Source organism: Ascaphus truei, chromosome 1 (genome assembly GCF_040206685.1).
Source record: "Ascaphus truei isolate aAscTru1 chromosome 1, aAscTru1.hap1, whole genome shotgun sequence".
NCBI classification, from domain to species: domain Eukaryota; kingdom Metazoa; phylum Chordata; class Amphibia; order Anura; family Ascaphidae; genus Ascaphus; species Ascaphus truei.
In genome coordinates this window covers 533,060,678-533,085,375 of record NC_134483.1, presented here as the reverse complement: position 1 = coordinate 533,085,375, position 24,698 = coordinate 533,060,678, and the positions used below count along the sequence as shown (strand labels likewise).

The following is a 24,698-nucleotide window of genomic DNA, read 5'->3' as shown; positions in this document are numbered from 1 at the left end:
AGATTTAGCTGTGATCAAGTCATTGGCCACTTTTGTTAGTGCCATCTCAGAGGAGTGTAGAGGATGGAACCCCAATTGTAAAGAGTCGAGCAGGGATCTGGAGGAAAGTTAGTTAGGCAGTTGTATACAAGTCTCTCAAATAGCTTGGAGGCTAAGGCGAGAAGAGAGATAGGGTGGTAGTTAGAGAGGGAGGCTTGGCATTTGTTTGAAAGAATATGGGAATGTGCCACAGATGTGAGGTTAAACAGGCGAGTTAGGTTGGTGTTTAGTGTGCCAAAAAGAGAGAGTGAGGTGATGTAAGGGAATAGGTTTAAGGGGGCAGGTTGTAGGGTAAGATGAAGAGTGTGGAGACATCATACTCAGTCACTGGGTAAAATGAGCAGAGTAGTTTAGGTGTGGTCAGAGGTAGATATTTCATGTGGAGCTTGATATATGACGAGATTTCATGTCTGATTGACTTAATCTTGTCTGAAGTAGGTCGCGAGGTCTCAGGCCGTGAGAAGATATGTGGGTTGTAAATATCAGATCATTTGTGGAACTACTACAGGCATATATTTGCATTGGTCAGATTCCTCAATGACTGGCTGTAGGCATCCTTAATCTGGTGGTTCAAGGGAGTTATGGGGCATGTTATACTATCAGATTAAATTGAAATTAAATAAGTCCCCCCTCAGAGAAGCCAGATTTAAAATTGACATAGGGAACAGATTGTGATAAAGAGGAATGAGGACACAACCACACAGACTGTTTCAGCCATCTGTTCTTCATCACAGATAAAAGTTTTAAAAATGTGGGGGGTTTTAATACACAGGGCGATTTATCTAGGTGAGTGTATATGATACACAAGAATTTCATATTTTCCACTTCATGGCCTCTTGAAAGAGTCAATATTATTAGCTGGTAATGTATTCAGTTTTTCTGTTTGAAGCCCTATTATTTTATAAACTGCCTATGTACCGTATGTTTGTCATTTTTCCTGTAATAAGCACTGTATTCCTTTTGAAATATGGCATCTAAAATGTAATAGGCAAGTTGGACAACGGGAGGGCAAATTGTTCAACCCCATCACACACGTGCACATGGGTAATCATGTACTTGACAAGTATGGTCATTTTCTTTTGGACCTATGATGGTTCTGATGACATCCAAATTTAGATGCCTGACTAATAATGTCATTTTCAACCTACAGGATAGAACAGATTACAGCCATTATTTCAATTTAGTGCTAGGTTGGATAGCATCATTAAAAAGCATAATGTGTTCCTGGTTTCCTAGAACAGCCCTGAGGCGGTTTTGGGTGTGAAAACTAACATGCCTCCTTTGTACCTCCCCTTGTGCATAACGTTTAAAAAGGGGGACTAAATCAGATTTAAAAAATATATATTTTAAAAACACCACACATGCAACCAGGTTTGACAATTAAAAACATCAAGTTCAAGTTGCTATCAACAAAAGTAGGTGAAAAGTGTTACCGTCTGCAGCACGTAATGGTTGTTTTATGGTTTAAATTTATTAGCGCCTCAAAGTTAATCTCAAAACACTATGGAAATAGAACAACTCAAATGTTCATGTTCGGTATGTAAAAACAAAACATAGGACTTAATTTCTGAATCACAGGAATAATGCATCGCCTGCTGCCATTTCTGAACATTACTTTAACCCTTAGTGACCCAGCTATCATTTATAATTTTGTGACTGCTCCATACCAAAATATCTACAGTGCAGTTTCTCTCTATTACAAATGTGATATGTTTTCCCTCTTTAGAATAATCTAAGAAGCGTATAACGTTTATGTAGACGTGATCGTTCATATCCTAGATCAGGGGCGGCCAACTCCAATCCTCAAGGGCCAGGTCATGTTCTCAGGATATCCCTGCTTCAGCACAACATACCTCAATATACCGTACAGTTTATCTGTGCTGATGCAGATATTCTGAAAACCTGTCCTGCTGGTGACCCTTAAAGGCTTCAGTTGACCACCACTGTCCTAGAAACTACTGAACTTTTACTATAGCCTAAAATATGCATCATGCCTTGCAAAATGCATTTATGTTCACGGATCAAAAACAACATTTGCAAGTAAAATAGGAGGTAGTCTTGAACCTGGAAATATTGTCTTTTTTCCACACCATTTACGCATCAATTTACTACACAGAAATTAATTTGTATTCCAGAAGCTGGAGCGGCATAGCTAGATGGGATCCCTATGAAAAACTCCAGAGCATTAGGCAAATGCTCATTAAAGGGTTAGTCCCTCTTAGGACAAAAGGGAACTAAGCAAGGTGGCAGGTTAATAGGTTCAATCTAACAGACTGACACATTCTTTTAAAATTAAGCAAATGCTTTGTAGAGTTTTTACAAGTATTTGTGTACCAACAGATTATAGCTTAACGATATGACATTTTTCTCGTTATGATGCCATCATTACTTAACAGATCAAAATAATGGGGCAATATGCATAAATTCATGGGACTAGAAGAAAAAAAAACATTCATTTTTTACATGACACAAATAGGCAAAATAATTGATTTGAGAGTTCTTGTATCTTTCAATGGAACACAATTATATTGATCATTGTTTTGACCCGCTACTGCATTAGTACACACAAAGTTTAGTAACAAATTGCAACGACGAACTGCAAGTAAATAAGCAGTAATCGGCACTCCGTATTTTGCAGTACAGGCTAACAAAACTATATATTTCACGAATGCATACCACTAACCTTCAAATTCAGAGATACACATAACTACAGTATACATACATTAGATGAGTATGGAAGAAATTGCAAGACAGACCAGAGCTGAGCAGTAACAAAGCTTTCAACAGAATACAGATAAAGAAATAAAAATAAAAACAATGATATATATATATATATACATATATATATATATATATATATATATATATATATATATATATATATATATCAGTGTTCAACAATCATATACATTTACATGCCCGAGGCGAGTAAATATTGGCCCAAGCAGCACACGTTTGTTTTTTTAAATTTCCCTGCTCGCACTGAAAAACTTCCCGCAATTTGATTTGTTCAAGGGCCGTCACGTGACGCCGATAGAATTTGATTTTTCAAGGGCCATCGGCATCAAGTTTTCGCGACGGCGACGTCGCACTATAAGCACACGCGGCGGCGGCAATGCTTTTGTTTTTGGGCGACGTCGCGTCGCCGGCACTATAAGCACGGCCTAAGTGGGCATCACCTCTCAAAGTCACAGCTCATATACAGTGCACAACAGTACATTGTTACCGTATTAAACCCAATGTTAATAAAATATACTTTTACTGCATCCTAAGTCTCTGGGTATGGGGAACAGATTAGAAAGCTGCACTTATGTATCCGAGAATCAGGCATGATTCTCGGGTACATTTGTAGGGGAACCGACAACTCCGGACCCAAACTACTTAGGCACCTTGACAATTTCTCCGCAAAACCCCCTTGAAAGTCATGCCCTAGCAATCCCTGCTCACTGGCATCCTTGGAAAGGCAAAAGACACAAATTATTTATTGTCGCAAATTACAAGTTATGCATTGGCAATGACTGGGCTCAATACCCGGCACTCTTGAACCCTTAAACTCGGATCATAGGTAACCAAGCAGGGCTCGACCCTTAAGAGCCTGGTTACCCCCTCACAGTCACAGTCATCCAGGACTATTTAAATGGTTAGTTGAAAAGGTAACTTTTTTACATGGAATGTGCTTGGAGAACTGTGAGACAAACTCCCTCTTAGGTAGCATGTATCATTTGAGAAAGGTTGTAAGCATGAAAGTTGTAGTGACATGGGGAGGGTTAGAGCCAAGACAGGCAAGAGCAAAATCACAGAAAGCAACAGGGAGTATAGCGAGTGATTAAAGGTATAGGGAGGGCATATACAGGCGGCCATAGTGTGCGCGACCGCACGCGTGAGGAAACGCAACAGAATTTTGAAGATTAATGATTTCGGTTTTTGTGCAACAGTCGCATCATGTGAGCGGTTCAGTCAATTAAGGGTAAGCAGCCAGGTGACGTCGCGGCCACGCCTCCCCATAGTCCCATCAGAGTTCACGGATCGCTCATGCGGCAGGCGCGCGACTCCTTGCGCTGCGTCACTATAATCGTGGCACAAGGTTATCCTTGTAGCAGCATTTTCAACAGATTAAAAAAAAAAAGGTAAAAATGAGACAATAAAGGTGGAACAGCCTCCCAGCAGGGGTGATCCGGGCTCAGAGAGTAAGGGAATTCAGACGTTTGACAGAAGGCTAAATCCTGAATACAAAGAAAGCAAAGGATCAAATGGGGTCTGAGATTTTACAGCAGAACGAAAAATTAATTAAGTGATTAGGTGGGTTCTCATCTGATCCAAATTCTATTTTTCAGAGGCTGCAGTAGTACATGCATTAACTTTTTATTAGGACAGAAAAATGCTATTATAGCATATATGTTTGAGGCGGAGAAAAAAGCAGCAAGATTTAGGAACAGCAATAAGGTCAGAGAACAAGAGACATCAAAATAGGACACCTGATCAGTGCTAGGAGGCTGGTTAGATAGTGTTGACTGATGAAAGAGCACAAAAGGGATTTATGAGCAGCTCAGTCTGACATATGGAGTTGGAGGTGTGTAGCCATTATCCAGGGTGAAATTGCTGTGAGAATTGAAAACCTCCAACATGACTGCAGATGTGAGGCTCGTAGATAAATACAGTTGCCATCTGTACACAGGTGATACTGAAAGTCAAATTATATAATAAGGTCACAATGGAAGTTATTAAAAAAAAAATGTAAATAAAAAAAAAAAAAAGAAGTAGTACAAAGTTTGAAGAAATTACAGAGTAACATAGATGAGGTTGGTAAAAGACATACGTCCATCAAGTTCAACCTATGCTAAATTTAGATAATGTATCTTATCAATGTACTTACAGTACATTGATCAAGAGGAAGGCAAACAAAAAACACCAGTGACAGATATATATCTCATAAGGGGAAAATTAAATTCCTTCTTGACGCCAAATTGTCAATCTGATACCTCCCTTGATCAACAGCCTTCATGTTGTGTGTGTGTTCCCCATATTTAAAAAGGTATAGATCTCCGTCACGGGAGACCAGGCTACCTTTTTACCAAGATCATTCATTGAGCAAAACAAGCTAAAGAAATAAATTGGAGTTTATTCGGCTTAAATCCGCATACACAGTGTAACACAAAATACAGACGAAAAGACACACCGACATAGGGGTCTGGGGTCGAAAACTAGACTTTCCTAGCTGCAGGGCTTTTTGGGATAGTTTTACCCTGACTGGGACATAGCCCGGGATCTCCTGAAGCTCAAAATCGACATGAAATTCCAGACGCCACTGCTACGTTCTTGTCCACAGAACTTGGTCCCTCCTGACCATGAGTCAGCCTGAATCTCCTGGAATGCAATTCGGCATGAAATCCCAGCCGTGACTGCTATGTTCGTTTCTCAGAACTTGGGCGCAAGTCAGGACTTACTCCCTGGCGGGCAGACTTTTCAGACTTCAAAACAAAGCCGGTTGCTTTGCCATTTCCACCAAAGCAACATTGAAAAGCCCGCCCGAGCTGTTTCGGCTCTGACTCAAGGGGAACACACCATCTGATTAGCTCATAGCTTTTCCTGCTGTAGATGAAACAGGCAGAACTCAACAACCAATCAGTAATTGGGAACTTTCTCAAGCAGCCAATCAGAGCCAAGAAGGTTAGAAAAGCAGAGTTAGCGGGAAATCTGAAATAGCCAAGGGACATGCGCAAGCCTGTCACATCTCCCCCCAGCTATCCCAACGCCACCTGCTGGGCAGGCACTTCTGGGTCTGGTAGAACAAGTGGCATCCTGGAGGACTGCCACTGATCTCCGGACCCTGTACTCCGCCTTTTCCAGCTAGCCAAATGCCGTTCACACCTCTGGGCATCCTGTGGCTGCTTTGAACTCCGATGTCCAGCAGACTTACCGACGCCTATGGGTTTGCACGGGCTGTCTGTTTGGACATGGGTTCCGAATTTTAAACATATTAAAGATACATTTTAAGAAATTCTGAGTCTCAGGGAACCCTTCCAGTTATTTGGAACTTTAGGTGAGGATCTTGGGGTTGAAAACTAGGAATCTGGGAGACACTGTATGCCCCCAGGGCATACCCGGGTACCCAAAAATAGTGCAAGTAATCCGGGGAGAATTATAGGGCCACCGGTAACTTAGTCCCCAGAACTCATGCAATCAAAATGACGTGCTTTTCACATCAAACCCCCTCCCAAGACTTAGACTCCCAATGTTTGGGGTCTCTAGGGTACAGGGAATAGAAAAGGAAAAAATATTGTCACTTTATTTCCCCACACTTTCCCTTTGACTCAGTTTGGACTCTCAGAGACCCCCCAACCTTATGTACGGTTGGGCACCCACAAACCATATACTGTTTGTGGGTCACCTTGGCCCTAGCTAGGGTACACACCTTTACCCAGGAATTCCCTCAGCTCAAGGGATACACATTTATCCCCGTGCCTCATTCTCCTTTCTGAGAAACAGGGCACCCTAGTGGTGAGTCGCGTTAATGTTTTCAAGGGGAAGTATTGCCGGGACAATGCCTACATGTATCCGAGAATCAAGCATGATTCCCGGACACATTTATTGGGGAACCGGTAACTCTGGACCCCAAGGCATATTTGGAAACCGGTTCCTCCGCAAACCCCCCCTTGTAACTCATACACTAGCAATCCCTGCTTGATTGCATGCCCGGAAAGGGAAAAACACAAGAGTTTTTTATTACACAAAGAACAATGATATAATACAATGTTACTGGGCCGAATAGCTAACTCTCTGGGACCCTTATACTCGGGCCAGGGGTAAACGGGGTGGGCTTGACCTTTATTATGCAGCCTGGTCACCCCCTCCCGTCACAATCCCTGTATACCTTTCCTTTCTACAAAGATGTCCAACCTTTTTTTGAAGATATCTATTGTGTCTGCCATCACAGTCTCCATGGGTAATGAATTCCACATTTTAACTGCCCTTACTGTAAAGAACCCTTTCCATTGTTGCTGGTGAAATCTCCTTTCCTCCAACCTTAAGTGATGACCCTGTGTAGTTTGTACTGCCTTGGGATGAATAGTTATTTTGAAAGCTCCTTGTATTGTCCCAAATATATTTATATATAGTTATATCCTCTTAGATACGTCCTTTCTAATGTAAACAAATCTAATTTAGCATCTCATAAAATCAGATTATCCATCCCCTTTTTTAATTTGGTGGCTCTTCTCTGCACTTATTCTAGTTCCATAATGTTTATTCCATGGATTGGTGCCCAAATTTGAACTCCATATTCAAGGTGTGGTCTTACCAATGCTTTATAAAGGGGCATAGTCATGTTTAGTTTCCTGCAAACCATTGCCTGTTTAATGCAAGATAAGATCTTGTCACCTTCGCAGGTACTGCATGACTCTGGGCACTATTGCCAAGCCTGCTGTCTACAAGTACTTCTAAATCCTTCTCCATCAAGGATTCTCATAATTTATTTCATTTGCAAGTTGCCTGTTTATTCTTGTTTTCCAAATACATAACCTTACATGTATCTGTATTAAACCTCATCTGCCATTCACCTGCCCAAGTTTCCAGTCTATCCAAGTCCTTCTGGAGACAAATTGGATCCTACTCTTACACTATTTAGTGTCATCAGCAAAGATGAAGGCTTTGCACTCTATTATTGACGATGAGGTTGGCATAAACAAGTTAAAAGGCGGGTGTCCCAGTACCGATCCCGGAGGTACTCCACTCAACTTTAGCCCAACCCATCCATTTATTAAAACTATGTAGTCTATCCTCCAACCAGTTTTCAATCCAGGTGCAAATATTTTTAGAGAGTCCAATTTGCTTTATTTTATACACTAACCTCCTGTGAAACTGTATCAAAAGCCTTTGCAAAATCCAAGTAGACCACATCGAAAGAATTATCCTGGTTTAAATTCTTACTTACCACCTCAAAAGAAACTACTAAGGTTAGTTAGGCACGCCCTATCCTTCTTAAATCCATGCTGATGATAACCAAATTATTAATATTCCATTAAGTATTCCTGAATATTATCCCATACTAAACCTTCAGTAACTTCCCTACTATTGATGTTAGGCTTACAGGTCTGTAATTCCCCGTTTCTGATCTAGCTCCCTTTTTAAATATAGGCACATTTGCTTTATGCCAATCTTGTGGTACAGAATATGTTCTAATGGAGTCCTTGAATATTAACTGTAATGGTTTGGCTATTACTGAATTAAGATCCTTAAGAACTCTTGGAAGTTGGTGGTCAACAGTGTCAATGGCTGCAGACAAGTCTAGAAGAATGAGAAGGGAGTAACACCTTGGGATGCCGTTTCAGTGAGCAGTGTGAGCCCCGATATAAGTGCGTCTAGAAGAGCATAGGTGCCAAAGAAAGGCAATAAATGCAAGCCGTTCCAGAAATTTCAAGAAAAGGCAAGATTGAGAAAGTTCATAATTGTAGTGCAAGACTTCCTCCATAAACACCTAGAAGAGTGAGCACAGGAACATATAAAAGTGTGTTTGGGCTGTAGAAAAGCCAATTATTTACTGAATATACTTATTCCAGCCTCAAAATCAGATGGCCTTTTGGACTAGCAGTCTGTATAATTTTGGAAGGCATAAAATACATGTTTTAGGACAGGGGAGTGCAAACTTTTGCAGCTGCTCCCCCTGCCTTTCCTCCTCTGCTGCTCGCGCCCCCCTTAACTTGATGCGGTGTGAAATGACGCTGCAGGGTCATGTGATGTCGCGTTACATGACCCGCGCGTCATTTGAGGAGCGTGACGTCGCGTTGCCATGAAGACGATCCCCCGGCATTTAATTTAAATGCCTCGGGAAGAGTGCGTGGCCTCTGCAACCACCCCCACGAGCCCCACAGAAATTCAGCGCACCCCCCCCCCCTACTTTGCAAACCTCTGTTTTAGGAAATTCCCTCCAAATGTAACTAGATTCAGCATAATGCAAAAAGGTATTTCAATTGCCTTTAAACTCCTCGAGTACCCCATGACGTAGCTGCCACGTCATGAGGGTCGACACGACAGGGGACCCCATGACTTATTAGCTATATCATGAGCTTTTTGCTAGTTTTCTAGGCGAGATCCCATTCTGAATGAATGAATGCTGAACACAGATCTCACATAGAACTAAAGCAGACATCTTCCATTACTATCAACAGTGATGTCCCTATGTGATCGCTCTATTGCAGTGTCAGGTGGACTGTGGCCCCTCTGACAATGAAAGGGTTTAAGGTCAAGGTAGGATCAGTCAACAGGGAATGTGGAATCATCTAACTGTACCCAAAACCATCAGATATTTAATCTCTAAAGACTACTTGCCACCCTTATCTGCCCGTTTCAGAACCAAATGTGTATCCCTTTTCATAAAACCGTAAATGCCTCTGTTCATAGTGAGAGGATAACATACATAACATACCTTTAGTTTTTCCAAATTGAAAAAAAGCTCTACAAACTCATGAAATAAATCAAAGACTTCCCCTTTACATGGACGCAAATAAAACAATGCCCCCGGTTTAAAACTTGTTAAAAAAAAATAATTGCCAAAACACACAGGAGTAACAAATAAATAAATAAATAAATATATATATATAAAAAAAATTTTAACAAGTTTCAAACCGGGGTCATTGTTTTATTTGCGTCCATGTAAAGGGGAAGCCTTTGATTTATTTCATAAATATATAAATGTATATGTGTGTATATATATATATATGTATATGAATGTATATGAATGTATATGTATATGTATATAAATGTATATGTATATAAATGTATATGTATATAAATGTATATGTATATAAATGTATATGTATATAAATGTATGATATGAGAAAAAGAGCAAGAAGCCCCAAATAATAGCACTCTAGTATACCAAGTAAATATACAAATACAAATTTTATTGATTAAGCTGTCACAGAACAAAGAATATAAAAGAAAGCATGGAATAATTAAAATCAAGCATGGATCCCCTGTGCGTAAAATAAAGCTATCATCCTCTAACAATCAAATCAAAATGGACATGATGTCTCAAAATGAAGAAGTGTGTACTCTTGGGTATGTAATACAAGGGGAAGCTAAGTGCTGCAGAAGTGGGCTATAATAAGGAGAAAATAGCTCTAACCAAGTACACAGATAATGATATCCAATGCTCAATCCAAGGGAGTCATACACAATGGTCCCTGGAAAGTGAAGTACATATGTACAATAATTAGATCAAAGGATAAAAACTTGGAAAGGCACACTCCAAAACTGTATACCCTAAATCACGTCACCTAAACATAAAAACACATAATATCATAGAGGAAGCAAAGAGCAATGGCTCAAAACATAATTACGTGTCCCGAAGAAGGGGACAAACCACGGGATCCTGCCTACAGCACCCACTCCTACGCGTTTCGGCCAGATGCCTTCAACTGGGAGAGGTATATAAATATGTATATATATATATATAAATATGTATATATTAAAAAAAAATATATATATATATATATATATATTCGTGTCTATATGCCTTGTGTCTATATGCCTTGTGTCTATATGCCTTGTGTCTATATGCCTTGTGTCTATATGCCTTGTGTCTATATGCCTTGTGTCTATATGCCTTGTGTCTATATGCCTTGTGTCTATATGCCTTGTGTCTATATGCCTTGTGTCTATATGCCTTGTGTCTATATGCCTTGTGTCTATATGCCTTGTGGCTATATGTCTATATGTCTATATGTCTATATGCCTATATGCCTATATGCCTATATGCCTATATGCCTATATGCCTATATGCCTATATGCCTATATGCCTATATGCGCCGTGGCTATATGCGCCGTGGCTATATGCGCCGTGTCTATATGCGCCGTGTCTACACTTGCACAACAATTCTTCTAAAAGGCCTACATTTTTCAGCATTTATCACGGATTCTGGGGCCCCCATATTTTTAACCCCTCATACCTTTAAAAGCAAAGAAGCATTTCAAAATGAATTCACGGTATACATTTCTCAAAATATAATATAATCAAAATAAATATTTATTAGCACGAGTTACCAGAGCAAAAGAAAAAAAAATCTTGTCCTAGAAGAGTTTGCAAGGGAAATAATGAGACATTGGAAACATGCGCTAGTTGTTGCAGTCCATCATTGCACGCCAATCTCTGAGGATTCCCTCCGGGGGCCACCACGCTCTCTCCCCCTCAAACTATTAGTCTATTTCTTCTTACAATCTCCACATCCCCTGGGTTGGGCTTACATCGGAACTTGGGCCTTCTCCTCCAATGAAGATGAAGAGCTGGTATCATTAACTGATTGCGTACGGACTACTTGGAACTGATGTAATTCTGAAGTAGGTTGCCCTTTCCAAATTTATTTAGACATTTTTCTATATCCTGTAGGGTCCAAAAACAACGTCATGACTTAATTTCTTGGCCATTGAAACACATTAATCAGCTCAATCTTTACGATCACCACCATATTTAATATACTTTCTAATAATTTGCCTTTTCAAAAGCATCTATACTCACTATTAAATCAATATCCAAAGAAAAAATTCAAGAGAGTTGGATTGACACCCTCAACAATGCTGCATGGTACACAGGGTTGGATCTTCCTTAATACAGATTGTCACGGGAGACCAGGTATTTACACTTCTTTACCGGGATCATTCACTGAGCAAAACAAGTTAGAAAAAAATTACAATTTTTTTTTTTTTTACTATTGAAACAGACGTACACACAGTGGATTACAAAATACAGACAAAAAACACATAGTGGGGGTCGTGGCTACAAAACTAGAGACTTTCCTAGGTAAAATAGAACAGAAAACAAAGTCTTTAGGTTGACCGGGACATGGCCCTAAACGTCCTGGACCTCAAATCGGCATGAAGTTCCTGACACCACCCCCCTTTCTTCCGGAGGTGCTGAAATCCCTTGACCAGGACTAAGTCCCAAATGTCCTGGAACTGTTTTCGGCTTGCAATCCTAGCTACGACTGCTACGTTCAATTCTCAGAACTTGGCCCCAAAAAGTGGGACTTTAAATTTCTGAAGCCGGCTCGCTGCTATTTCTCCGAGAGCATCTTTTGGTCGTTTCAAATTTGCAGCTGCTGTTCTGGCGCTTAGAATCTCTCGTCCTGATTGGCTCAGGGTTTCTAATAGAATTTCAGTGTTCATTCATGAAATACTGCAGCCAATCCGAGCGTGGGAAGAATCCTACCAGCCTAGTCTATGAAGGCCGGGCAAGCGTAAATTCAGATTCTGACAAGGGCATGCGCCAACCTGGCACCTCTGCCACTTGTCAGGCAGAAGACACCCACGGAGTTAGGCACCTCAAAGTCTGGCTTGGGGCAAATGGTGATCCGATGTCTTCCCTTCATCCCAGGACGTGAGTACTTGAGGCCAACTCAGCTGGGAGCCGAGAACCGAGCAGACTTGATGGCACCAAGCTTGGTAGCCACAGAGTCTCTCGGAACCGTGGACCTGGAAGTCCCCAGCTTATATTTAACATATTTTATTAAACATACCAGTTTAATAAAATATGCTTTACACTGCTATCTGTCTAAATCTTTTGGTTATGAGGGATAGAATGAGAATCTGCACTTTAATTCCCACTAGCCATATTCCTCACAGACTGCAAACCTGACTTAGCTTTTAAAATCCTCACAGCCTTATGTATAGCTGGAGAAACCCCAGAACCCCTATACCATGTTCTGAGTGATCAGGGCATCCCTCCTTATACTAGGGACCCCTTTACCATTCTGATTTTATTAGATTAGCATGACGCATTTACAGCCAAAGTAAATCAGGTCGAGAATTCAAAAACAAGTTTTCCGTCACATATGAAAGCGTTTACTACAGTACTTCACTTTTTTACCTTACGGGTTTAAAAGGTTCTAATCGTTGGCAATCAGATTCTCATTTTCTAGGAATTACTTCAGTGACTCATGCATGATTTTTAGGTACAACTTCCCATACAAGAAAAGTTGACGTTACATATGCAATAAACTTGTTTAACCAGTTGACTAAAGGCATAAAAATAATTGCTCACCTTTTCAAAGTCATTGCTAAAAATTCTGAAAGATTCTTGGTGTAATCAAATGTTGTGTGTAACACAGCCAAGAGGAAGATAGACAAAATAATAAACGGGAGGTAAATGTATTGGAGATGGAACATTCAGATTACAAAAAAAAACAATAGGAGCAGAGTAATCCTTACGAAAGCCACCTAGTTGAGTAAACACCAACTGGTTTGGCACAGTGAATATTTGGCAAATCAACCAATACAGCAAGCATTTACCTTAAGGAACATGCCACCTCCAACTTCCGATGACATGGCTTCTCAAGCAAACAACTCGCTTCGAAAACCTTTGCCAAATGTTAACTTATACAGTACTAGAACGATATACAACAGCATGGACCTCTGCAGTTTCTAAAGCTCATATGCCCCCATTAACTAATAAGTGTCCAATAAACCAAACTATTAAATCGCAATAACGTTAAGAGGATTTAATATGGGTGATTGATGCGCTTTTGAATCTGACATTATGGTTAGTTTAAAGACAAAGCATGGGAATCAAACATTTCATAGATTGACTACACGAGGTGCGCAAACTTTTCTCCCTGCGCCCCCCTGCTTGAGCTCACCCCCCCTCCCAGCATCAAATGATGCCATAAGGTCATGTGATATCACATTGCTATGGCAATGCAACGTCACATGACCCTGCAATGTCATTTGAAGCCGGGTTGCCATGGTGTCGCATCGGGCACGGCGGCCTCGCGCGATCCCCAACATTTCATTTCAACGCCTTGAGTAAGAAGGCAGGCCTCCCCTGCCGAAAATTTTGTGCACCCCTGGACTACATTTTAACTGGGATAAGAAGTTAATTTCTCATTACTCTATATAAATACATTGCACCATAACTTCCTTTACTTCAATGCAAGCATGCTAGGTAATGAGACATCCCGATATTTAGACTTCCTATAGAGCAGCCACCTCAGCACCTTCACTCCTGAGCCACTCACACTTCGCATTGCTGCTACACTAAATAAACACCTGGATCTTCCGCCTTAGTATGCTGGGAGCTTTTCATAAATATGCCACGCTTTGTTTCTCGTGCAAAAATCTGCCTGAAGGGACCATAGTGGTCCTCAGAGCTTTCAATCTTATTAAAATTTTAAACACCAGTTCGCCATTAAAAAGGTATTACTTTTCCCGAAATATTGTTTTTTTTTATATGTATTTTATTACAATGGCTTTTTTTCCCCCACTATGGACCAACACTGCTATCCTCCATCTGTAAATTTTAAACAGTAATATTGTGTTTGCATATAACACCCCTACACAAATGTATTTATTGTATTCATTAAATGAGAAAGTAATTCCTTACATATTTAGGCGAACACTTATAATGCGGATATTTATTATAAAAAACAAATTTTAAAAAAAGTTGTGTGCGCCGAGCACGCGCATTGTAAGTGAAACTTTTGTGGTTTGCCATAGAAATTGTATTTGCAATGGCAATGTTTTTAATTCAATGAAAGAGTATAAATTTATTTGTGTTAATTTCTATAGTAATCACTTAGAATACATGATATAATTAACTTATGTTAACTAAAGTAAGATGCATATATTTTGGATTTTATAGTATGTTATTGCTGTTACTCTCAAAAGTCTCATTCAATGTAAATGATACAAATCAATACACAATTTCAGTGACGAAACACAAAGAAGTTTTACTTTGAATGTGCGTACTGGGCACACACCCACTTAATTTTTTTATAATCATTAGTTACTATATTATATATTATTATTATCTATATACAATTCATGTGTTATATGTTTTCCACTTCTATTTGTTTTTTTTATATAATAAATGGTACAGTACATTTCTAAAAATGTTTCTATTTGCACTGCTATATTTATACTCACTTGGAATTCCTCTTGGGAGGGGGCCTGTCCGTGTGTGTTTCTGCGCATTTGCAGAATCCCGTTATTGCAGTATAAACCCAGGGCACAGTGACATATGTTACATTGCCACCCTAAGATTAGTCTACAATACAATAAACTTCTGTAAAATGTGTACATAATAAAGAACAAATGAAAACACAAATTGATGGCATCTACAATTTACCAGCTAAGAACCCATGAAAGACTACATAGGATTTATGGGAAATATTTCCACTTCAAATATAAAAGTCATTTTTATTTGGTACGGAACTGAATCCAACAAGCCGACTGGTAAATCGCGCATTCATTACAAAACACTATATTAGAACATAAGCTTGTCTCTAATGGAGTGGAAAAGACACATTGGGGGGGAGACGTTAGTTGTAGTAATATCAGTCAGGACACGAAATACAGTTCCATCTGGGCAAGTCCACAAAAAAGTAGTCGCAATGTTTACAGAAACAGCACAAAATATAAAACTAACTTTACAAATTGTTTGGTTGTATAACTTGCCATATATTTTGTCAAACATACAGGACCCCTATAAGCTCATATTAGAGTGCTTTTCCTAGTATTAAACAGATTAATAAGAGCTTCAATCAGACTTAGAACTATGCAACTAATTTTGACATATTATAAAATCATTCTTCCTGGTAATGTACAGGTTATTAAGAATCTATTTTTGTGTTAGGACCCTTGAGACGTGGTCTGCCATGGAGAGGCTCAAGGGCTTACAACACTTTGGCCAAAGAGTTAAACTAAAAGACCATTTTATTAGATAGATAGATAGATAGATAGATAGATAGATAGATAGATAGATAGATAGGAGATAGATATTTAGGCACTCTACCGTGTATTAGTGTCTTTGGATGTAGCACTGAGCTCTGTCTGTGTTTCATGTTCTGTCTGGTTTTAAATACATATATTTTGTCACGCTTACAAATAGGCAGGTGTATAGAGCACTCAGAATGTTATCAACTGTACGTGTGTCAAGAGGGTGCTGGGTATGGCCTCTTTAAAAGAGGCGATTTTGAGGAAACTTTTGAAAGTGTAAATGTCAGGGGAGAATCTGATGGTGCAGGTTAAGGAGTGCCAGGGTGGGGTGCATACCAAAGAGGAAATGAGTGAGGAGAGCCATAGGTCATTAGTCGAGTGGAGAGTACTCAGGCATTAGATTTGTTTTGTAGAGAGGGGCCGTGTCATTGAGATCTTTGTAGCGAAAGCCAAAACCTTGAAATTGATTGTCTGGTATGGTTAGTCAGTGCAGAGATTTGCAGTGATGCACAACAGTTGGCGAGGTAGAGGAGCATCGCAGCAGAATTGAAGACAGACTGATAGGGACAGTTGGAAAGGGGAATATTAAATGTCCATGAATTGGAATACTGGTGGATTGGGTGGCGGGGATATTTTTACAATATAACTGTGACAGGGTGAAGTCACAATGTGATAGCTATGCCTGGAAAACTTACCTCTGGCTGCTAAAACCAGCAATAAGAGGGTTAACCCAGTCAGAGTTTACCTGGGCAATCAGGCCGTAATTGAATGTAGCCGTCAGGCAGCTTTATAAGAATTCAACTGCTAGTAGTAGTTGGTTGTCTCTGCCTCCAGATGCGACTGGAAGAGGAGACCACTCACACAGGGAGCTGCAGTTCTTCACCTGGAACCTGGGTCTATCTAATCGTGATTATTGTCACTTATGATCTGTATTAGGATGTGCCAACAAGGGCCCCAAAACCCACATCGCTCCTTAACAACAAGAGTAAGGACTGATCCCCACAAAACAACCCTACTAAGCGACTATATTATTTAACTCTTATGCTGACACAAAGCTGTGTTTGTTTTCTATATGTTTTTGGCTGAATAAAAGCCGTGCTCAGAAGTTCCCTCGTGTCACTTCCTCTTCTCTGCAACAGTTTCAAAGATGGAAGTGACAGGAATGGTTACATACTGGATGTGTGAAAAAGAAGAGGGAGAAGTGAAGTATGATATCTAGACATCTGGCTCATGGTTATGGATGGAAACTGCAGTTATTCAATATCAGCGATAAGTTAGACACGGGGTCAAAATCAGGAGGTATAATGAATTCTGATTCAGACATGTTCATTTTGAGGTAGGACATCCAGAAGGAAATGGAAAAATTAATATGGAGAGAGGAAGAGTTAAGATGAAAACAGGTAGATTTGAGTCTTCAACATAGGTGGTAGAACAAAGATAAAAGTTCCTAGAACAGAGCCATCGTGAACACCAAAATTGAGTGGGAGTGGAGATAAGGTGGGAACAGGAAAAGAAACACTGGAGGGGAGGGAGCAGGAGAAGCCTTTTTGCCTTGAGGTGGACATTGGCAATTTTTGTTAGCCGTCACCGTGGAGTGGTTAGGGCAGAATACAAATTAAACCATTAATGACAGAGCTGGAGGAAAGAAAGTATAATATGTGGTTATAATACAGGCGTTCAAGTAGTTTGGAAGCAAATGTGAGAAGGGAGATTTAAATCCCTATGTTGGCTCCCTGTTACCTTAGGCAAGACACTATCTTCTTGTGCCTCGAACACCAACATTAAATCAATTGTAATATCAACCTGCAAAAAAAATTTGTACAGTACTGCAAACACGTCAGTGTCACACCGTCAGGATAGCATCATTGTCCTAATGATTAGAGCACCAAAAAGTGAAAAAGAAAAAAACGTTTTTATTTTAGAAAGGCATGCTGGACAGTAAGAAAATGAGCCAGTGTTGAGGATAGAGATCGGTCAAAGTATTAATGATTGTGGTGGAGGGGGTGCCAGAAGATGTAAAGGACTAAGATAAAGAACAGATTATAGGGGGTGAAGAGGAGAGAGACTTCTTTTTAGTACTAGGTGCTGTGATAAATGTAGCGTTGGGGACAGAGGTGGCACTAGCGTGGTAGTCTGTGTAAGTCATTACTTAGATTTATTTATTTTTAAAGCTGTGCAGTGAAGGCGAAAATAGTGGGAAGCGAAGGAAGTTTAAAGTGGAGAACAAGCATTGAGGATTTGAGTACAGAGTAGATCCAAGAATATAAATAGATTTGTTTAGATAGAAGGCAGCATTGTAGGTTATACAGACAAATTAATTTGCACTATATAAAATCTGATTGGGAGTGAGATTTCCTCCATTGACTTTTCAGTACTACATGAGCACCTCTGGAGGCAGTGCGTTTGACCAGTGTGCCACTACTGAGGCAGGAGTGAGTGACTGTCAAAGTGAACTTTTACACAGGGGAGGTCGCTAATGCTGGGCAGGTAAGAGAGGAGAGACGCGTTTGTACAGATGCTGAGATCTAAGAACTCTATTTAGTTGGGGAGTGGGCATGGCAGAAGGAAGAGGGAAATGTCGTGGTCAGACTGGATATGGTGTGCTGTAGGAGGGAGACAACACGAGAAAATGCAAGGTCAAGTGAGTGACTAGCACATTAAGTAAGAATTAGCACACTGGGTGACACCAAAAGGAAGAGATTAAGGAGAGGAGTTTAGAAACAGCTGGGCCGTTTGGGTTGTCAATAGGAATGTTAACGGTCAGCAAAAATGAGGGGCCAATCAGGAGTGAAAGCCAGGCAATGTTATCCAAAAACTGGGAGGTAGAACCAGGTGGGTGATATAGGACAGCAATACAGAGACAGGCATGGTAGAACATACAAAGTGTGCTTCAAAAGGAAGAGAATGACCAAAGAGCGAGAAGGATTTCTTCTTCCCACCATGTTTGCCACCAGATCTGAAGGTATGACGGAAGAAGTTACCACAGGACATTTGAGCAGTGAGGCGGTGTTAGCAGGCCATGTCGCAGGCCAGAAGGTTAAAAGAAGTGGAAAGAAAAAGGGTAATTAGCAGCAGTTTGTTAGTTAAACAGTGCACATTCCATAGAAATCTCGGGGGAAATAAATAGAGGGAGGGAATGTGGACAAGATTAGAGTTTTACAGCGTTAGGTACAAAAAGTTCTGCAAGTGACATGATGCGATAGCATGAGTATAGAGATGCATCAATAGTTATTGCACCAATTAAATCATGAATGTTTAAAAAAAAAAAAAAAAAAAACACCTGGCAGCACTGTTGTGAGTGCTTTCACATTTGTTTCAGTGGAACACAGAGCATTGTGTTAATAGTTGCAAGAACATTGGCAACATGTCTTATTCTGGGGATTTGGGGAGGTCACCATACAGCAGGAACAGAGAGGGGAAGAGGCCGTAGGAGATTCATTATGGGGGAGGGTGGGCGTGGCTGGTGAGAATGAGATGCAATTTGTGGCTGCAGAAAGGGTCCCACTGCAATAAGGAGGGCTATGTGGAAAAATTGGACATTGAAATAGTGGGTTGGGAGGAATAAGTATACATTGATAGAGCAGACGAAGGCAACAGAGGAGAGCACAGTAATGGTGCAAATGTGAAATATATAGTGGGTTCATTCTTTCACGTTAGAGGCAACACTTTGAATTTCAAAATACGGACGTCACAAACGGACGTCACAAACGGACGTCACAAACGGACGTCACAAACGGACGTCACAAACGGACGTCACAAACGGACGTCACAAACGGACGTCACAAACTGACGTCACAAACTGACGTCACAAACTGACGTCACAAACTGACGTCACAAACTGACGTCACAAACTGACGTCACAAACTGACGTCACAAACTGACGTCAGTTCACCAGGGTGTAATTGGAGTGTGTTACCAGATGAAATGAAGCCAAGTTGAGCAAGAACCCAGCTCAAAATCACACAGGGGTAAATTCTATACTGCACGTGCCAAAGTGGTAGTTCACAGATTAACATGCTCACTGAGCCTTTCTATTTTTGTTTATTCTGTTTCACACCTTTTTGATTTTAATTCTCCTATATCCTCCATCTACCTTATCGCAACAATGCTCATTTCTTTAACCCCTTCCCTGCCCGAGGTCCTCTCAGCCATAATGCAGTGTGACAGTAGTTGGCGCATATTTTACAGTCCCATTGTTGAGCAATAGTCAGCAGCTTACATTGCTCTTTTCTCTGTACTGTTCTGTTGCATCTGGCAAAAAAAATAAAACTTTCATAGTATGGCTCTAGTAGTGAGGTAGAACAGGGTCCATTGCTCAAACTTTGGGACCCCATTACCAAGCTGGTGACTACATTTTGCTGTAGGCCATTATGGGCTCAGTAGTGCATTGTCAGTTAGGCCTCGACATTAATCCTTTGAGTACCAGAGGTGTAGTGCAAGAGTGCAACGACCCCTCTGGCACTCGTGCCCACTTCTCCGAAGAGCATAAACCAAAGCATTATATTCTATTTATAAGAAGCATCTACATTTTGGAGTGTATGTATTTGTATAGCGCCCCCCATGTATTTAGCATTCACAGCAGGAATAGACGCAACAAAATAAAATGGTAATAAAAGTTAGAAACAAAAGTAATTAGAAAAAGGATTCCCTGCCCCAAAGAGCTTACAATCTAAAAATAGTATGTAGGGATAGTATGAAGGTACTGTATTATGGCAAGTCTGCAAAAGGATGAGTTTGAGCTACGGAAATGCTTTGCTTAAAAATGTGCCCTAGTTAAAAATGGACTTGCAGGAAAACTAAGTAAGGAACAACTATGTGAAAACCCAATGTGAACACAGAGCATTAGTGCCCACCTCCCAAGGAAGAAAAAAAACATGTGTGAATGAAACGTTTAAACACATGCAGATCCGTTAAGATTTTTCAAAAAGTTAATCATTTGTTTCTGATGCTTAACAAAGACGACACAAACAAAATCTTACCTGAAGGCCGCAACCAACGGTGCATATACCGAATCGCCATCGTAAACGTAAAGATGGTCCCAACTGCATTCAGTCGCAAAGTGATTGAAACGAAGTCGCAACACAGTATTTGGTCTACAAATAAACAAAAGTTGATACTTTAAACAAATACGAATTGCTCTATTTTAATTGTCTTTACTTTTCCATCAAATACTTATTTATAAAGTTCAAGATATTTGATTGCGGGATCAGGAGAAGGAGCGGCTCAGTGAGTAAAGACACTGACTGCCACTGAGAGTTTGATGCAGGGGAGCCTGGTTCAATTCCCGGTGTCGGCTCCTTGTGACCTTGGGCAAGTCACTTTATCTCCCTGTGCCTCAGGCGCCAAAGAATAGATTGTAAGCTCCACGGGGCAGGTACCTCAGCTTGCAAAATGTCTCTGTAAAGTGCTGCGTACAACTTGCAGCGCTATACAAGAACATGCTATTATTATTATCAACTAGCATTACTTATTAAAAACATTTTTAAACAGTCTGGGGTTAACGATAATTTTCATGCAAACAAAAAGTTGCTCAGCACATTTATATTTAATCAATAAATACCGCATGCGTGCATTTCTAGTGCTTACCGAGGAATGCTATGTAGTGTGAACTTCATGGTGTGAAAAATGTGTATTTCTTTGACTAATCTTAATTTGCTGTAAAGATGACTTTTACACGGAATATACAATTATATTTACAAAACTAGTATTAGCAGTACAGAAGTGCTGCATTCTGAACACATTCAATATATGTAATTCAATTTTGTTTAAAAACAAATTTAAAAAACCTAAGCATTATCCAAACGTCTGTTAGAATCATTAAAATATCTCTTCCCTGGGTTCTTATATTGATTCCCCTAGCTGCTTGAGAATGTCCCACTTTTGTAAATGGCTGCTGTTTCCTTCCATAGCAGAAAAGATAATGTGATTAAACAGTAACAAAATAAATAACTGGAAGGGACACACACACACTAAAGTGGCCATTATGCAACCAGTAACGTTTCTATATACCTATTAGTTGGCAAATAGTGAACTTTTTTTTACAACACTAAAATTAGAGGTTTAAAGTCCAAATGAGACCAATAATTAAACTAAATCCTGTTTACAATGATCATGATCGTTTCAGGTAAACTTTATTTTTCTGCAGGCAGTTAAAATATTGGGTTCCTCTACAATCCAAGGTCTAGATACTTAAAACAAAAAAAAGGTCGCACTACATCATTGCTTACATTTAGCAGCTGCTACGTAGCACAACTTGGATAAAGGCAGAAGAAAAGTTAATCATTGCACAACACGATCAACCAAAGTCCAAGCAAAAGAAGCAGTTGAACAAAATAAGACAAAGGTTATGTTTTCGAATTACAGTACATGTAATGGCTGATAAAATGTTCTAAATGAGTTTACATAATTAACCTTGTAAATACATTAGACGACCGATTTTAAACTAAATGTAAATGCAGGAAAAGGTGCTCAGTAAATTATTTCACTTTGGCAGTACTTAGAACTTAAGAAAACTTTCTGAATGTCTCCGTTTCATGGTTAAAACCCTTACTTCTATAATCCCTTAAATCCAAATGAGTTAATTTGTCATTTTAAAAAAATTAAAAAATAAAACCTATCGCCTTGCACAAACTATCACTTGTGGATTTTCCATCAACTGCTTTCTCAAATGATCCCTGACTAGGGCAGCATGGACCATGGGAGGAATTCGGGTCCAAAAGACATTACACATAACATACTATGCAGAATGTCATACCTATACTTCTCCAAGAGGATTACATATCCAAACTTCATATTAATCTCAAATGAAAAAACCCAGGTGTCAGAGGGATTACTTTTTATTTGTGTTTAAAAATACTCCAATGAAAGCTTTAAAGACAAGGACTTGCCAAACATTAAACTCTGGAGGCTGAAGGTTCGCTTCTGTCAATGTGAACATGCATAAAACAGCTTACATATTAGATCAGAGTATATTCTCTCACGGGGCAATACCCTTTCCACTCAACTACTAGCATTTGCAATGCAGTAGATGTCCAGCTTGTTTAATGTTTTGGCTTACTATAAGGTTATGCAAAGAGGCTTGAAAAACCTATCTGCATTTTCTTCCACTAAGCACTAATTACTGCAAAGCAAATCCCAACAGTCCCTTCATTATGTCTCTTCCTACATGTTTAATAGTTACTTCCGACACAAAGATCAGAGAGCGCAGGTGGAATACATGCCATGACAGATTAAATACAATACATTTGCATAATAAATCCGACACTGCTGCTGTCAAAGGCAATCACAGGGTGGATCAAAAGTTATAATACAGAATTTGTTTTTAATGTTCACATTTTAAGAAACTGATTCATATCAGCACTTATTCCTTTGAACTTCAAAATAAACAATTCACGGCTTTCATTCAAATCTTTAGGATGACTAGCTGTACAGTGCATGCTCTATTCGTTTGATCAAGCTGTACAGCAAATAAATGACGAAGCAAAATGTATATGTATGTAGTGAACAGAAACACTGTACAATAGTTACCTTCCTTCAATAAGCCATGTACATTTAGTTTTATATTTATAGTTTCCAGGTCCATCCGTCACAAATCCACTAGGTCCCGTTAACCTAAAGAAAAAAAAAAAAGAAAATAAATGGAGTGGACTGTGCAACAAGTTCATTAGAAGCAGGTCATTAGAAATGGGTAACATTTGGCTCTACTATTTAGGCAGAAAGGCACCAATCTTCTTAACCCTTCTGAGTATTTTTAATACAGGTACAATAAAAAGGGACAAAACCAGACACATACCTGTACTTTGATGCATCAATTATAATGTGTGCCTATAACTCCTCGCAAAACACCTTATTTATTCATAGTCACATCCAAAACAGACTGACACTAATACCAAAATAAGACCTTGATGGACATTGCTATAAATATAAATTGAATAAACTAAATATATTTTGTCAACAGAAAATTTCATAACAAGGCTTTTGAATGGCAGAAAAACGTCCAACATTACACGCTGCAGATATATATATGCCAAAGTCCAATAGCCAATCACAAACATGATCACACAATGTGAAAGGATCATACTGCTGCACATCCAGGAATGTGGTATATGGGATTCACTGCAGCATATGTGAAATGGGATGCTACATCGGTGAAACCAGCCAAAAACTAGAATGAACCTGCACAGAGAAAATAACACCATGAAGGAGGAAGAGTGGGACACAACTTCTCACAGCCAGATCATTCCACAAATTACTTAATACAAATCCTGAAAAGGAATGTTTAAATGCTCAAGAACAAAAACTATTTCAACGCAAAATAATCACACTTACACCAAAAGAAACACCATGCCAATATGGCACGGCGATGCACACCCTCAGAATTTTGTGTAATGTTTCTTCCTGCCTGTGTTAAGTTTACAACTTACCCCTTTCTCCCCCCTGCACCCCTCATACTGCTGATGTATATATGGTCCCACATGTTCTCCACATTTCACACTATCCCTTTCATCCATTTATTGTCCTGTCTGTTTAGTTACTATTCCCCTCTGCAATTACTTCTCTATGCCAGGGGAACGCAAACTTTTTCCCCTGCGCCCCATGCCGGCAGTTTCCCTCTCCCCGCGGCACCCCCACCCCCACTTACCTAGGCTCCAGCAGCATGACATCACGTTGCCATAGCAACGTGACGTCACATTACCGCACAGTGTCATTTGAGGCCGCGTTGCCATGGCTATGCGTCTAAGGAGCCGCCGGAGCCAAGGTAAGTCAGGTTTACAGAGGCCCTGCAGCTCCCCCGGCACGTAAAGTACCTTCGGGAAGCACGCTGGGCCTCTGTAAACCGCGCGCCACCCGCGGGTCGCGCCCTCCACGTCACATGCCTTAGATTACCTTGGAATTTATATCCGTGTTAAATGCTGTCCTGAGGATGAATGATAACTCTCAAAAGCCTGTCATAA

The 24,698-nt window shown here is 40.0% G+C and overlaps 1 protein-coding gene and 1 long non-coding RNA gene across 2 annotated transcripts in view; both read right to left on the bottom strand.

Moving 5' to 3' along the window:
• ATRN (attractin) overlaps positions 1-24,698 on the bottom strand; it is a 209,501-nt gene that overhangs the window by 164,538 nt on the left and 20,265 nt on the right. The window contains exons 2-3 of the mRNA XM_075572654.1: positions 23,272-23,355; positions 20,724-20,837 (exon numbers count right to left, since the gene is read on the bottom strand). Coding sequence (XP_075428769.1) covers positions 20,724-20,837; positions 23,272-23,355 — 198 coding nt within the window. The remainder of the gene's footprint in view (positions 1-20,723; positions 20,838-23,271; positions 23,356-24,698) is intronic.
• Positions 9,957-20,711, bottom strand: LOC142467223 (uncharacterized). The gene is made up of 3 exons (XR_012788310.1): positions 14,953-20,711; positions 11,552-11,695; positions 9,957-11,416 (listed from the first exon to the last, which is right to left on the bottom strand). It is a non-coding gene; the product is annotated as an uncharacterized LOC142467223 (long non-coding RNA).